Raw genomic sequence first — 15,440 nt, forward strand, 5'->3', positions numbered from 1 at the left:
ACACAGGACGAAACCATGGAGGGCGGGGGGGGGGGGGGAAGAAGGAGCTACACGGACCCCTCAAACCGGGGATGAACGCGAGAAAGAACGGACCCGCCAAGGGTGGTTTGGTAGTTTTTATGCAGATCCTGAAGCCCACACCGGTATCCAACAGGTACGATGGAGGCAACTAAAAACCAACAAAAAATAATTAAAATAAAATCACATAAAATCCCAACTTCATATAAAAGCCGCGGGGGCGGCTCTGGGTGTAAGGGGGGGACCCCTCTGAGCCCCTGCGGGGCTCCGGCTGCGTGTGGTGAACGATCCCGGAGGGAATTAAAAAGTGATTGCTATATACACACACGTAGAAAGTCAACAGTGATCCCGGGGGGAAAAACAAAACAAAACAAAAAATCCAAAGATCCCCAAATGAACCCAAACCCAACCACAGTCTTCCCAAGCAGGAGGGACAGGCTTGGGCCTTCTTGCTGCCAGTCCCATGGAGCTCCAAGGTGGGTTTGGGTGGGTTCCTCGACCCTTTTTTTTGCCTTGTTTTGGTGCTTTGGGCAGACAGGAGGAACAGGGCGGGGGGGGTCTCCCCTCCTCCCTGCAGCAGCAATTTGGGGATCGGCTGGAAACCAACACCCCAACACCACTCAGCGCTCCTCTCGAAGCTTTCAGAGTTTTTCCTTTTTTTAATTTTTTTTTTTTTTGTCTTAACTCTTTCAACTACTACCGAAGGTTTTATTTAACAGCAACGTGTCTTCTTCTCATTAAAACATCAGTTTTGTGTCTTGTTTTCTTGTCTCACCCAATGCTGGGGGCGGGCGGGGGACGGGGAGGGGAGGCTGGGGCTAGAACCAACCGAAAAGTACAGAACATTTAATTTAGGAGAAGGTTACAGGAATCGTTGGGGGAAGGAAAAAAAGAAAAAAAAATTAAAAGAAAAAAAAAGAAGAAAAAAAAAAAAAAAAAAAAAAGAAGAAATGGCAGCCCCGGGAGCTGCATCAGTACCGGGGAGGGAAGAAGGGGCGCTTAGGGGTGAAGAAGGGAGCCCCCCCTCTGCCGAAGGGTGGCCGCGGCCGCTTCAGGCTCTGGAAGGGGTCTCTGCCGCCGAAGGGCTCCCGCGGGCGGAACTCGGCGCGGGGCGTGCGGAGCAGGACGGAGCCGCGGCCCCCGGAGGGCTCCCGGTGCCCGGGGGGGCCCAGCCCGCGCGCGGCGCCCCCCAGCTGCTCCCGGGGCAGCGGCGCGGGCCCCGCGGGGTCCCGGGAGCGGGGCAGGGGCTCCCGCGGCTGTGCCCCCCCGAAGTGCTCCTTCAGCGTCCCTTGCATCGTACCGTGCTCCTTGGGGAAAGCGCCGGCGCCGTGCTCCAGCGGGGGCGGCGCGGGGAACGGGACCCCGCCGTGCTCCCCGGCCGGCGGCGGCTGCGCGGGGAACGGGACCCCGGCGTGATCCCCGGGCACCGGGGGCGGCGGGGGCGTGGGGAACGGGACCCCCGCGTGCTCCACCGAAGGGGGCGGGGGGACGCCGTGGGGCAGCGGGAGCGGCGCGGGCGTTTCCTTGGAGAAGGGGTTGGCGTGATCCACCGACGGCATGCGGGGAGGGACCGGGTGGTCCCTCGGGAAGAGGCCGCCGTGGTCCTTGGCGGGAGCGGGCGGGGGCACGGCGGGCGGCCCCACCGGCTCCCGCGGGAAGGGGTTCCCGTGCTCCAGGGGAGGCGGAGCGAGGGGCGGCGGCGGCAGGTGGTGCTCGAAGGCGGAGCTGAAGTTGTTCGTTCGGAAGTTGTTGACGCTCTCCGGGAAGGGCGGCACGTGCTCCTTGTAGGGCGCCGGGAAGCCGCCCATGCCCGGCAGCTCCGAGGAGCCCGAGGGGCCGTTGTCGAAGGCGCTCCCGCCGCTGCTCAGCTCGAACCAGCCCGCCCGGCTCCCCTCGCGCCCGTGGCCCCGGCTGCCCTTGCCCAGCACCCGAATGGACTCCACGGTCTGGATGGGCTCCCCCGACATGCCCCGGCTCGAGGCGTTGTGGTAGCCCAGCGTCTCGATGGGAGCCCCCTTCTCCTCGGTGCTGTCGGGCAGGTCCAGGCAGGAGGAGGAGACGCGGGTCTCGATGCGGTAGTGCTCCTCCGGCGGCTGCGGCTCGCCCTTGGCAGCCCCGGATAAACTCCCCACCTCGCCGGAGCCGCTTTTGGGAATCTGCCCAAAATGCTTCTCCTCGGAGGGTTTCCGGGAGGCGTTTTTGAGCATGTTCTTGAACTCGATGGTGGAGGTGGCGGAGATGGAGGAACCCAAGGGTTTGTCCCCACCCGCCGCGGGCGCTCGGCTGGCGGGGCTGGGGAGGGCGTTCTGGGGGGAGAAGAGCGAGGAGCGGTGGGGAAGCGCGTGGGGCGAGTCCGAGTATTGCTTCTGCGGGAGGCCGGGCTTGGGCAGGCTGCTGTGGTTGGAGTCTGGTGTGAAGAACACGTCGTTCTTGCTGGGCGATGGGGACCCATCCGAGGCCGAGTCCTTCCCCCTGCGGCCGTAGCTCCCAAACATCCCTGGGGACGAGGCCAGCGGGTCGCAGCTCTCACTCTGATCCAGGAGAGACCTCATGGCCGGGGGGAAGGATGGCTTCACACCAAACTCCTGCGACCGCTGCCCGTAGCTGGGCAGCACCGGCTGGTACTCTGCAGAATCGGGGAGTTTACTCGATTTCAGGATAGACTTGACCGGCTTCTTCTCCAGGTTCAGCATGGCCGAGGGCGGCGGCCCGGAGTAGTCGAAGTCGCGGTAATCCTCGTCTTCTTGGAAAGATGTATCTGGGTAAAACTTCTCCTGGGAGGAGTCCATCAAAGAGGAGGGCATCTCCCTGCTGTCCACAGCTGGCTTGTACAGGCTGGCCGGGGACTCCCTGCCAAGGCCGAAGGGCCGGTAGCCGTGCACGGAACTGGGAAGTTCTTGGGAATATCCATCATCCCGACCCTGCAGAGGAGACCTTGTGCTGCTGGGAGTTGAAGAACCGGGGCTCATGATTTTTGACAGCAGGGAGATCGTGTCGACGCTGCTCGACGTTGGCTTGTCCATCATCTCGTCCTGGGTGGGCGTCCCGCTGCGCTCGTCGCGCACCGGAGTCCCGTCCACATTGTCCATGGAAGTGCTGGTGGGACCACGCTGGAAGTCAGAGCTGTGACTCTCCGTTGCCATGCTGGACCCCAAGCTGCTGAGGATGGGAATATTCAAGTTCAGGCCACTGAAGCCAGGATTTCCCTTCAGGAAATTGTGTATCTTCATCTCCAAGCTGGGAGAAGGGGGTTCTGATTCCAGCTTGGCTTTTGAAATTTCGGAGGGTTGACCCAGTGAGGTTTCTGTTGGCAAAAGGGAGGAAGGACTGGTAGGGTGGGAACTGGAAAATCCCAGGGAATTAGTTGGTGGCTTAAAGCCAGAGCTTGACAGTGCTGGGGTATGTCCGACTGGAGCCTTATTGACTGAAGTGGAGGAAACCTCCGCGGTGGTTGAGTTTGGAGAATAACCAAAACTTTTGGCTATAAAGGACTGTGGATTGGAAGGAACACTCCTCCCCTTCAAGCACGGCACGGTTGTGTTGGCTGGCGATGCCGAGGTGCTCTGTGAGGCAGGTTCTCCTGACTGAACAGTGTTTCCAGCCACGCTCTGCAGCAAGGACGACAGCCCTGGAAAACAGAACTGCTGCATCAGGTACTGAGGGCAGGGGCAAATCACCCCAAGCCTCCTAAACTGGCACTTTACGCCCCCCACTCTCCAGCCATGAAGAGGATTGGATTTTGCTGCACCCGGTGAGGTGCAACATTTTGCCAGAGGCTTGGATTGATGTACAAATATAAAATTACACCATCGAGTCAGGTGGGTAAGAACTCATCCTGGTCTGCAGCCAGGAGTGGGGAAACCTGCCCTGCTGGCCAGGTGACCGTGGCAAGGTGCCAGAGCAGGAGCACAAGCTCTTGGTCTCCTGTTCTGCTCAGGGAATGTTCCAGATACGTGTGATTGAGCCACAGCACAAGCACGAAGTACAGGGAAGTGACAAATGCCACTGGTCCGTGACACCTGAGCCACCTGAGAAAGACCATCCACACGTGCCAGAGACGTAAAACATTCCAATGGAGCTTTCCTCCCTCTGATCTCCCTTTAGGACAAGCAGAGCAGCACGTTTCAGCCTGGCCACTGCCCTCAGACACCTGCCAGCCCTCCCCCAGCACCCACCCCAGTACCTTGCAGCGCTGGCGCCGTCTGAGTCTGGGTTTTGGAGAGTGCTGACAAAATGCTTTCTGGAGTTATCTCAACTTTGGAGAGAATATTTGCTAATGGATTGGAAGGAGCAGATGGGGTTCCCAGGACAGGAGTCTTCAGGCCACTGGTGAGAGCTGAGGGGCTGGTCGGGGTCCCTGGCGAAGGTCTCGAGGCGGGACTCACACCTGGGGCAGGAGCACACACCACTCACCTGAGCTGCTCTGGCAACACAAGTGACTCAGGTTCCCCACAGGCACACAGAGCCGACCAGACCTCTGAGAGCAGTAACTCCCTCGTGTTTATTTTGAGATAATGAAAGGTTTAAATGATCACCCAGCTCCGTTAGTGCCCACAGCCCAGAGCTCAGCACTCACCCGTGCTCTTCATCACCGACGTCAGACTGCTCAGGATGGAGCTGATCTTGGCCAGGTCCACGTTGGCCAGGTTGGGTAAGGCAAGTGCTGGTGCCAGAGGGATGGGAGCCGTGCTCACCACCTTTGGAGCTGGGGGTGTTGGAGGAGCTGGGGCTGGTGTGGCCGCTGTCCCCGAGGCCGTGGCAGCCGCAGCAGCCGATGGCACCGCTTTGGGGACGCTCTCAGTCTTGGCAGGGGCCAGGGCTGGAGCAGCCTGCTTGTCCTTCCTCTCCTCCACTGCAGCAGAGAGGGGAAAACAAAAGCAGAAAGGTCACTCAGTCCCCCTAAAAAGACTCAGGGAATATCAATTCTGATTCCCAGAGATGTAGAAACATCTTTGGTAAGTGTTCTGGGAGATGGAAATGATCACAGTGGGACTGGGACTTCCCTGCCAGGAGATTCAAACCCCAGCTCTGTGCCTCCTCCACATCTCAAATGAAGCTGGAAAAGGCTGGTTTCCTCCTTTAATTCCCACAGCACAATCACATACCGATGATTTTAGACGTGTCATCCTCCACATCAGACAGCTCCATGTCCTCCACATCCCGGTTATCTGTGGCAGGTTCTGGAGAAACCATCTTGCGTGCGCCGGCTGCTGGAGAGCGGGTGCTGTTCTCCTCACCCATGCCCTGGAAAGGGGACTCAGAGCCCGTTGGAGATGGAGCATCCATGCTGGGAGAAGGGACAGGAGACTCCTCGGGATCAGGAAGGGTTGCTTTCAGCTGGTCCAGCTTTTTCTTCAGGTTGCTGACGCGGTTAGCAAATGTTTTATAGGCCTAAGGAAGGAAGGACACTGGACTGGGGATCTTTCATGCCTCAGTCATTTCCTTAAGGAAGCAACACAAAGCCTGAAAAAAACCGATTCCAAATCCCTGGACCCTGCGGTGGTAAGAACACAGCTTCTCCACGGGACTCACAGGGCAACAACCACAAAAACTGGGGAGGATAAAACCTTTTTCCACTGACTTAAAACAATTTTCATAATCCCCCCATATTTTAACAAATGTGTTCTGCCCATCTGGGGCTTTTGGCAGGTTCTGGATGGTGTTGGTTGTTTTTATAACACTTTACTACTGTCCTTTATTTGCTCGTCTAGTTCTCACATAAATCCCCAGTTTCCAGGATTCAGGATTTGTCACACTAACTGTAATTTTGCCCTGTTTAGGAATCTAGAGGGTATCCAACACTCCAGCAACACACACAAACTGAGCTTCCAACTGCTGCATTTTGAGAGCACATCCATGTCTTACCCAAAGCCTCCATTCCGCTCTCTGTGGAAACCACCCTTAAACCAACCCAACAAACTTTGTTATTTGGGAATAGTGGAGAGATGAGGCATTTTCCAGGCTCTGAGGTGCTGTTCCACCTGTGGAGGATCCAGGAAAGTCACACTTACATTTGCCACCACCTTGACTTCTTTGTACTGTGCCTCATAGAAAATCCCAGCGTTCTCCAGCGCCTCGGTGAGCGAGGGGCCGTTCTTCACCTGCTTGTCCAAACCATTGACAAATTCCTCCAGCTTTGAACTTGCTTCTTCAAACTCCTTGGAGAACTTCTTCCCTCCTGTTTTATCTGCAGGGAGATGAACACCACGGGAATGAGGCAAACCACAGAAGTGTGGCCTCGATGGCAGCACCCAGGATATTGGGACAGTGGAGCTGCACAGTCCCAGACCACCCTGGTCATGCACTGGGATCTGGCAAGGGATGACCAGGGCCTGGTTGCTGGCAGAGTTTTGGTTCTCAGACAGTCATTTGCTTGGTCTGAGTTCTGCACCTGAGAATTTCCACAGAAATTCCACCTAACCAAAATTTTTGGCTCCTGATTGCTGGTTCTGAACCTCACTCTGAAATTCTGGCATTTTCCAGACATAAATTCTGGCACTTCCCAATCTTGACAGAACTGAGGAGCTCCCACAACACCTTCAGTGCCCTCAGGGCTTTACCTTTCAAGCACTTGAGTGTCTCAGTGCTGCAGACATCCACCCTCATAGTGGAAAGCTGCTTCTCCTTCAGCTCTATCTGATCCTCTGAGCGTTTGTACAACAGCAGCTCATCAATGAGGGACTGGGGCTGGAAAAAAGCAAACAGGAGAAGCTTCCTCATCACATTGCAGGGAAGAGGAGCCCTGCCTCTGCCCTGGTTCCAGACTGCTTCCAAGGGACAGCTAACCCAGGAACCACGTGGAGCCCGTGATTTTTAACCTCAAATTTCACAATGAGCAAAACCTGGGCCCAGGCAGGAGCTACAATTCCACAAATCTCCTGGCTATGAGCAGGGCACAGGTCTTTTTTATTTACTCCCCATTTCACCCTACAGGTGCCATGAATACGTCCCACTCTGTCAGGGGACTGAATTTAGACCAATTTCTCGCCACCAACTCCTCAGCCACCTCAAACTCCTCTTCACAAGGATCTTCTGAGCTTGCCCAGACCCTTCCCCGTGTCAGCCCCAATGGTACAGGTGGCTCTTGGGCCTGGGGTCACCCCACATGCAAACCCCAAGGCGGGGGTCAGTGCCATGGGTCACTTCCACTCACAGACTTACTCGGAATTCAGCAACAATCTTGGACTTCAGAGCAGCTTTGGGGTTGGTGGAGGCTGTGGGGAAAAAGAGAAATCGTGAAGAAATGAAGGAACTGCCTGCCCGTGGAAAGTCAGCCACAAAAGGCAGCCTAATAAAGGATATTTGAAGATAATTTCATGTGTTACCCATCACATCCTCCCCTCCATGCAGGTGTCCCTCAGTGCTCCAGGCTCCTGGCACTCACAGGGACATGGACAGGCACAGCTGGATTGGGACTGAGCTCAACAAGTGACACTGCTGCTGTTTAACATGCTCTGAACCCTTCCTGGGCACACCTTTTCCTCAGGAAGACAAGTCCCTGCAAGGTCAATCTAACAGCTTCATCCAAGGAGCTCCAGCTCTCTGCAAGGAAGGGAATTTTATTCCCAAAGTGCCAGACCTGGAGCTGCCACGGAGCCCAGGTTTCCTGTGGGCAGAGCTTCCCTAGGGCACTTCCTAGGCCTGGCCATGCTCAGAGCTTTAACAACTCTCACACCTGGCTACAGGGTGGGGGGGATGAATCCTGCTGGCAAGAGACTGAATCCATCAGGTTCTGGACAAAACAGGAGAAACAGGAAAGAAGAAACGAGCTGATGAGAAGCAAAGCACTAAACCCTCCATCCACGCTGGACACAGCCCAGTTCTGCCTGGGAAAGCAGCTTCTGGTTTGTTAAGGCCAGGAATAAACACTCCCAACTCTTTTCATCTTCTGCTGTCACCACCTGATGTCCCACAGGTCACACATCACACCTGCTGATGTCCCACACGTCACACCTGACGTGTCACCAGCTCTGTGGGGACCACTCGGGGTGTGGGTGCAACGTGAGAGCATTAAAGTCACTCTGTTATAGTAAATTCTCTCCTGCTGGTCTGGGCTCTGCACTGTCACGTGTCACATCCTGTCCCTGCACTGCCAGCTCCAGGTTCCTCCTCCCAGCCCAGCCTGCTGGGGCAGTTCCTGAGCATGAAGGGAATGTCCATCTCCTCCTCCTCCTCCTCTCTGTCTTCCCTCCATCTCTGACCAGCTTCCAAGAGGTTCCACCAGCTCCTTCCTCTCCTGTCCACAACCTCTGCTCTCGTATCTTATTTTTGCCTCACTCCTTTTCTTTCCAAAGCCTTTTTTCTACCAACACCTCCTTGGTGTGCACGTCCTGGGGCCCTTGTGAGCCTGCAGGCTCAGCTGGCTCAGCCCACGCTGGGCTCAGCCCTTCTGCTCCTTGAGCAGCCAATTTCTGCATTAGTGCACAGAGTTCACAGTGGTTCCTTACTTTGTGATTTCTTCCACGGCTTATTCGGTTTGTTCAGAGACTCTTTCAGCTGCTTCTGAGTTTTGAAAGTGGTACCTGGAAAAACATTTCATTTTTGGCAGTCTGACATTATGGGATTCCTGTCAAAATCTGGTTTTTGGTGCCATACAGTTGCACGGTGAAAGAGTGAACAGAAATTTGTTTTAAAATACCTCGACCAACTTCCTTAGAGGAGCTGCTGGATGCCCAAGAGAACCTCAGTTTACTCAGGAATGCAGCAACCTGGGGGTGGTCTGCCATTTTTAAATCAAGTTTCTGTTTGCCCTTACACTAAGGCAGTTCAAAAAAAAAATCACAGTAAAAAGGGAAAACACATGGAAATCTAAAAAGGAAACTCTTTAGGAAGGCTGTAATGGAATCAAACAGACAAGTGCTGCTCATTGGGAAAGCAGCCACAATACCTGATTTAGCTGGAACCTCACAGACCTGTTTTCAAGTCCCAGAAATGAGCCATTTCAGAGCAAAAAGCACAAAGGTCACTTCTCAGCATGCAACACCCAGCTCAAGCCTGTCCTCGTGCCACAGCCCGACCCAAGACACCACACTCCTCTTGCTGTGATGGCCACTGACCCTCAGAGCACACCTGAGGGCTTCCTGAGCACCTGCAGCTCTTCATGAGGGGAGGAAAGCCAAAAGCTGGACTGATTTCCACTGCTAATTCCTGGTTTTAACCAACTCCACTCGTTTCTCCCCTAAGGACTTGAGGATTCTTCACCCTCCAGCTTTGCTCCTGCCTCTTCCTACCCCACAAACACCATCAGTTAAACCAGACTATGAACGAACAGCACAAGGAGGTAGAGCCAGAGCACCCTGCTCGGGATGGGTTGGATCGTTTCAGCCTCAGGTCCTGTTTGCTCTCTGCTGGAGCAGTTCCAGCTCGTGTGCAAGAGTTCACAGCTGCCTTAAGAAAGGTACAAAAGAGGTAAAGCAGGAGAATCCAGCGCCGCCCACGTCCCACACTTGGTTGTGTTACAGCCTGTGCCAGGTGCAAACGCCCCTCTCGCTCCCCTCAGTGACCCCAAACTGTCTCTACAGCTTCAGTGAGCTCACGGGGCAGTTTGTAAGGTGAGAAATGCAAGAGGTAAGGAACTTACTCAGTGCTTCTTTCAGTGCCAAAATGGTTTCCTCAGGGTACACGTTTCTGTCCTCCCAGATTTTGAAGATTCTTTCGATGGATTTGGAGACTGATGGGTCCCTGGAAGAGAAGAGTTCTTTACCCCCTGGCTGCAGGACATTGCTGTGAGGTTATATTGGATAATTTGACCCTAACCAACCCTCTGTGCAAATTAAAACCCTGCTCATGCCCACACATGGCTGTTCCAACAGAATCCTTGGAAGTTCTGCTGATGTTCGTAGAGAGTTGGAGATGTCAGAAGAAAAATTCCCCCTTTTAGAGACCCTCAGCCTCCCAAGAGCCCGTTAGCTCATTCATTACTCACTTCACTAATGAAGCAGCCTCAGGGAGCACCTCTGCAAAGGTGTCCCGAAAAACAATGGCATTTTTCCTCTTGCAGTTCTGTATGACATCATTGGCCAAGTAAAAAAGGTTCAGGCGGTGAGGAAAAGCAGCTGAGGACAAAAGAAAACCGAGAGTCAGCATCAGACACAGGCACCACAACAGCCACACCTTGACCCCAGTAGTTCAGCGCTGCTTTTGGGAAAGTTTCAGGGTTTCCAAAGCCCAGCAGGCAAACCCCTGAGGACTAGAGAGGACATCTTTAATTTACAAATGATTTTCAGATTCCTCCAGCTGTGCTTGCTCCTCTGACCCTCCTGAGGTTCAAAAGCTCCGAACTGAGTTACTTCATCAAATCCCTTCCCTCAGGGGTGGGTGGGTAAACTTAGGAAACTCATTCACATGCAAATGATGGTAACGAGCTCCTTCATTTCACTAAAGGACACTGCCAAGGATTAAACTGGAGGAACAGTGCCAAGAGATGGTGTTACCTCACTGGGTTGTCACCTCTCACCTGCCCATGTCGCCCCTGGCTGCAACCAGAATCACTTTTCATCTAGGGATCCCTCAATTCTCTTATCCTGCTTCATTTTCCAGCTGGCCCTACCTTGGCAGAACAAATTCCCACAGCACGGCTGCACCTTGCAGCTCTCCTGGTCTGCAGGATTCCTCTCAGGAAGCTCAGCATCCTTCCTGGCCCAGAGCCCTGGGTGAGGAGCTCACCCCTCGCTCACAACCTGAAAAAGCTCCCAGCAGAAAAATTCCTGTTTCTGGAACGCCCTCCCAGCATGAGGCTCACAAAGTTCAAAAGGAAGATCCTGCACAGAAGCTCCTCCTCTGAGGGCAAGCAGAGCTGAGGACACAGGAAAAGGCTTAGCTGGGATGGGTTCTCCTGGCAGAGGTTGATGTCCTTAAGCCTCTCTGAGCCCCTGCCAGCAGCACTGGGCTCTCCTGGCACTGCGCCCTCGAGCATCACTCCAGACTGGGGTCAGGAAGGGCACAGGGACAGAGCCCTCGGGGAGCCCCTGCTCCTAAAGCCACGTCCCTGCTCCTAAAGCCCTGTCCCTGCTCCTAAAGCCCCGTTCCTGCTCCTAAAGCCCTGTCCCTGCTCCTAAAGCCCTGTGACTGCTCCTAAAGTGCTGTCCCTGCTCCTAAAGCCCTGTGCCTGCTCCTAAAGCCCCGTCCCTGCTCCTAAAGTGCTGTCCCTGCTCCTAAAGCCCCGTCCCTGCTCCTAAAGCCCCGTCCCTGCTCCTAAAGCCCCGTTCCTGCTCCTAAAGCCCTGTCCCTGCTCCTAAAGCCCCGTCCCTGCTCCTAAAGCCCTGTGACTGCTCCTAAAGCCCTGTCCCTGCTCCTAAAGTGCTGTCCCTGCTCCTAAAGCCCCGTCCCTGCTCCTAAAGCCCCGTCCCTGCTCCTAAAGCCCCGTGCCTGCTCCTAAAGCCCCGTCCCTGCTCCTAAAGCCCTGTCCCTGCTCCTAAAGCCCCGTCCCTGCTCCTAAAGCCCCGTCCCTGCTCCTAAAGCCCCGTCCCTGCTCCTAAAGCCCCGTCCCTGCTCCTAAAGCCCCGTCCCTGCTCCTAAAGCCCCGTCCCTGCTCCTAAAGCCCCGTCCCTGCTCCTAAAGCCCCGTCCCTGCTCCTAAAGCCCCGTCCCTGGCTCCTAAAGCCCTGTCCCTGCTCCTAAAGCGCTGTCCCTGCTCCTAAAGCCCTGTCCCTGCTCCTAAAGCGCTGTCCCTGCTCCTAAAGCCCCGTGCCTGCTCCTAAAGCCCCGTCCCTGCTCCTAAAGCGCTGTCCCTGCTCCTAAAGCCCTGTCCCTGCTCCTAAAGCCCTGTGCCTGCTCCTAAAGCCCCGTCCCTGCTCCTAAAGCCCTGTGCCTGCTCCTAAAGCCCTGTGCCTGCTCCTAAAGCCCCTTCCCTGCTCCAAAAGCTCTGTCCCTGCTCCTAAAGCCCCTTCCCTGCTCCTAAAGCCTTGTCCCTGCTCCTAAAGCCCTGTCGCTGCCCCAGGACACACAGCAAAGGCCTGAGAGCCACTGCCAGCAGCTGCTCACCCCCAATCCCACACGGAGCCCCAGCTCCCACATCCCAGGAGGAGATTTTGTCCCTGATCCTGCTCCTCTGGCCACTGTCACCTCATGGAGGAGTTTTTATCCCTGGTCCTGCTCCTCTGGCCACTGTCACCTCACAGAGCCCCAGCTCCCACATCCCAGGAAAAGCTTTTCCAGCACAGACTCAGCAAGCCAAGGATTTGTGAGCAGAACCTGTTGCTCACAACCTGTGCCCTGAACATGCTGACAGGACAGGCTGAGATGGGTTTTCTGGAGCCCACAGTGCTCTGCTCTGCCCTGAGGGCTGGGAATTCAGCTGGAGCAGGGCTGCACTCTGCCTGGTGCTCCAAAACAATCTGCAGCCAGCTTTCCCCAAAATGCCAGCCTCAATAATCTCTCAGATCATCATCCCACTGGAATGGGGCTCCTGTGATTTAGTTGAACCCAGCAATTCTCCTGCTGCTCACCCTCCATCCCAGAGACATTTCACCAGCAGACAGCAATGATTCCACATCTTAATAACGTAAAATAGATTGCAAAGAATTTTAAACCTTTGATTCAAAGAAGTCTAAACCTTGGATTTAAATGATCCAGCATCTACACAGCAGAAGGAAATCTGGAGCAGGGCTCCAGGCTGATGCTGACCATGCACAGCACCACTTGTCCAGAGCAAAGGCAGAGCCACAGGTTATAAACCAAGATACACCCACATCATACAGGAGGAATGCTGGGTCCAGAGGAAGGCTGTGGACGTGATCCACAGAGAAAACCAAGTGTTTGTGGTTCCAAGATGCAATGGGCGAACAGCTCCTCTCAGCTTAAAGCAGTGAGGAAACGTGGGCAAAAAGGAAAGGGCAGAGCTGAGCCCATTCCAAACCAGGCACAATGGCACCGACAAAAATGGCATTTCAGAGCCTATGGGTGTGTTTAACTCACACTTAAACCCTCTGACCGAGCCCTCCTGCAGGGACACTCGGGTTCCCATCAGGAATTTCCCACAGGTGAAGATACAGAAGGATGTCCTTGCAGGAACATTCCTGTTGGGAAGCTCTGCCTGTGACCAGCATGGATCAGAAGAAGCAAGATGCCAAAACAACAGCAACACTGCAAATAGCACCAACCCTGGTTTTCCTGAAAATACACAATTCTGTGCTCCAGGAACCCCTCACCAGGGGGATTTGATGTGTTGATAAGAGCTTTGGAGTTAAAGATTTAAATGCTCAGAAATGAACTCAGAGCCACCTGTACTTGCTGTGGCTGGGACAGGGACTTCCCACAGAGAGAACTGTGAGGTCCTTGGGGCAGAGGATGAAGGGAAAAGCAGGGAAAAAAACCCTAAGGAAGCAGGGAATAACCAAAGAATCAGGGGTCAGGGCATGGCAGCATCACAGCTGCTGTCAAGGACTGGGTGAGCAGGATAAGATGGTGAAGGAGGGACCTGGACAAAAGGAGGGGTGTGGAGGTGAGATCCTCACAAGGGCTGTGAAGGGAAACCTTGAAAGAATCCCATAAAACCCAACAAAAATTCCAGGCTGGGGCCAAGGGCTCGGGGCAGGAGCTGGGGCAGAAACGGGGCATGGAGGACCTGCAGGTGGGAACAGTTCAGTGGCTTTTGATGAGCTTGGGAAGGGGGAAGGAGGGATGGGAGAGCACTGAGGGCCTCAGCAGAGCCAGGACAACTGTGAGAAAGCCACGTCCAGAGGAGCTGGCACATCCCAAGGAGAGATGGGCTGGATTTTCTTCAGGGGCATGCACTTGGAGCAGAAGGGGAAGGACGATGAAGGATGAAGGAAGCCCCAAGGATGGTGCCACAGTGCCAAGGAAGGAGGATTTCCAGGAGAGGTGGCAGTGACAGCAAGGCTTGAGGACCCAGGGCACCTCCTCCAAAGCTCTCACCTTCCTCTCCTAATTCCACGGAGTACAGACAAAACAGATCAAACTCTGGGGAAAGAGGATCTCCTGCATTCTGCAGTGGTGCCTTGAGAGTGAACCCCAACACTCCCAAATTTTCCAAAAGGTTCAGCACACAGCAGACCGACACTTTGGGATGGGAATGTTATCTCCACGTTCCTGCCAAGCAAAGCTTCCTTGAACTCCCACAAGAAGAGTCCAACCTTCCCACAGCAGCGGAGATAACACTGCTGTGCTGAGCCCTCCAGGTCAGGGACACATCCTGATGGGCACTGCAAAGCCCAGAACTGGCACCCGGACTCTCCATGCCCACCCCGGGCTGCTCCAGGCACAGAAACAGCTCCCTGAGCCCCCAAAGTGCTGCTTTGGGAGATCGTGGATTCAGGAGCACAAAGGTGCCACCACTGAGGTGCACACCAGCACGTTGTGTTCCTCCAAGGATGACAAGGTGATGCACACGCGACAAGAGGGAACATTTTCAAAGTAAAAGGGACAGATTTAGGAGAGGTGTCAGGAAGGAATTCTTGCCTGTGAGGCTGCTGAGGCCCCGGCACAGGTAGCAGAGAACAGCCGTGCCTGCCCTATCCCTGCAAGGGTCCAAGGCCAGGCTTGGAACAACCCGGGCTAGCGGAAAGCGTCCCTGCCCATGGCACTGGACGGGCTTTAAACCTTTCCAACCCAACGACGAGCCCGACCCTGCCCCGCCGCCGGTCCCCGAGTGCCCGCTGCGGGCTCGCCGCCGATGGCGGGGCCCCGTTCCGCCCCGGCCGCCCCCCGGCCCCGCACTCACAGCGGCGCAGCCACTTCATCCAGTGGTACACGATGGTGCTGTGGTGCCGCTTGTTCTCCAGGCACCACGAGGAGAGGCCCTGGATCGACTCCATCGTGTTGGTCACCGCCTGCAGCTTCCTGTCGAGCGAGGCCTCGAGCGCGCCGGCCGCGGACGAGGCGGCGGCGGCCGAGGAGGAGGAGGAGGACGAGGAGGCCCGGCCGCCGCCTCCGCCGCCCGCCGCCATCTTCCCGCGCTGCTCGCGGCCGGGCCGCGCGGGGGGCGGCGGGGCGGCGCCTCACGGGGCCCAGGGAGGGGGGGCCCGAGGAGATCGAGGGGGCCCGGGGGGTGCTCGGGCGGTGCGAGGCGGTCCCGGCCTGGGGTGGGGGGAAAGGCTCGGCCCGGGCGGGTGCAAGAGGCGGTGGCGGCCCAGAGGGATCTCGGGGGGGGACCCCGGCTAGTGGCCGGGCGGTGCCGGTAGGCGGTGCCGGTACCCGAGGCGGTGCCGGTACCGGAGGCGGTCACGGCCCGGCCCCCCCCCGCGCGCGCCGCCCGCCCCCCCGCCGCCATTTTGTGACTCCCGCACACCGGCGGGACGCGCACGCGCACGCCCCGCCCCCCTCCCCGCCGCGCCTGCGCGCGCGCGCCCGCCCCGCCCGGCAAGATGGCGGCGCCCCCCCCCCACAGAGCCGTTTGCACCCCCCCCCTTCCCGGCCATGAGGGGGCGGAGAGCGCGCGAGCATAAAAACGGCGTTTATGCCGTA

General features: G+C 56.3%; 1 protein-coding gene across 2 annotated transcripts; it reads right to left on the reverse strand.

The window, feature by feature from the left end:
* Positions 1-101: 101 nt before the first annotated feature.
* Positions 102-15,197, reverse strand: RPRD2 (regulation of nuclear pre-mRNA domain containing 2). 2 transcript variants are annotated; one of them, XM_036397760.2, is made up of 11 exons: positions 14,698-15,197; positions 9,944-10,073; positions 9,599-9,699; positions 8,466-8,540; positions 7,180-7,232; positions 6,579-6,705; positions 6,030-6,205; positions 5,124-5,409; positions 4,595-4,870; positions 4,202-4,405; positions 102-3,646 (listed from the first exon to the last, which is right to left on the reverse strand). In XM_036397760.2, exons 1-11 carry the CDS (start codon positions 14,921-14,923, stop codon positions 990-992), a joined length of 4,311 nt encoding a protein of 1,436 aa, XP_036253653.1. In that variant the 5' UTR covers positions 14,924-15,197; the 3' UTR covers positions 102-989. The 2 variants fall into 2 exon arrangements, with proteins under 2 accessions (XP_036253653.1, XP_036253654.1); XM_036397761.2 differs by lacking the exon at positions 8,466-8,540.
* Positions 15,198-15,440: the final 243 nt, after the last annotated feature.

The sequence above is a fragment of the Molothrus ater genome, chromosome 29 (assembly GCF_012460135.2).
Source record: "Molothrus ater isolate BHLD 08-10-18 breed brown headed cowbird chromosome 29, BPBGC_Mater_1.1, whole genome shotgun sequence".
NCBI lineage: Eukaryota > Metazoa > Chordata > Aves > Passeriformes > Icteridae > Molothrus > Molothrus ater.

Bases quoted from the DNA above. Each gene is read 5' to 3' on its own strand.
- RPRD2 (XM_036397760.2), bottom strand. From the start codon at position 14,923: ATGGCGGCGGGCGGCGGAGGCGGCGGCCGGGCCTCCTCGTCCTCCTCC. The intron at 7,233-8,465 runs GTAAGGAACCAC...TTTTCCCCACAG, and splicing joins GCCGTGGAAGAAATCACAAA to CCTCCACCAACCCCAAAGCT. The intron at 4,871-5,123 runs GTATGTGATTGT...TCTCTGCTGCAG, and splicing joins TGACACGTCTAAAATCATCG to TGGAGGAGAGGAAGGACAAG.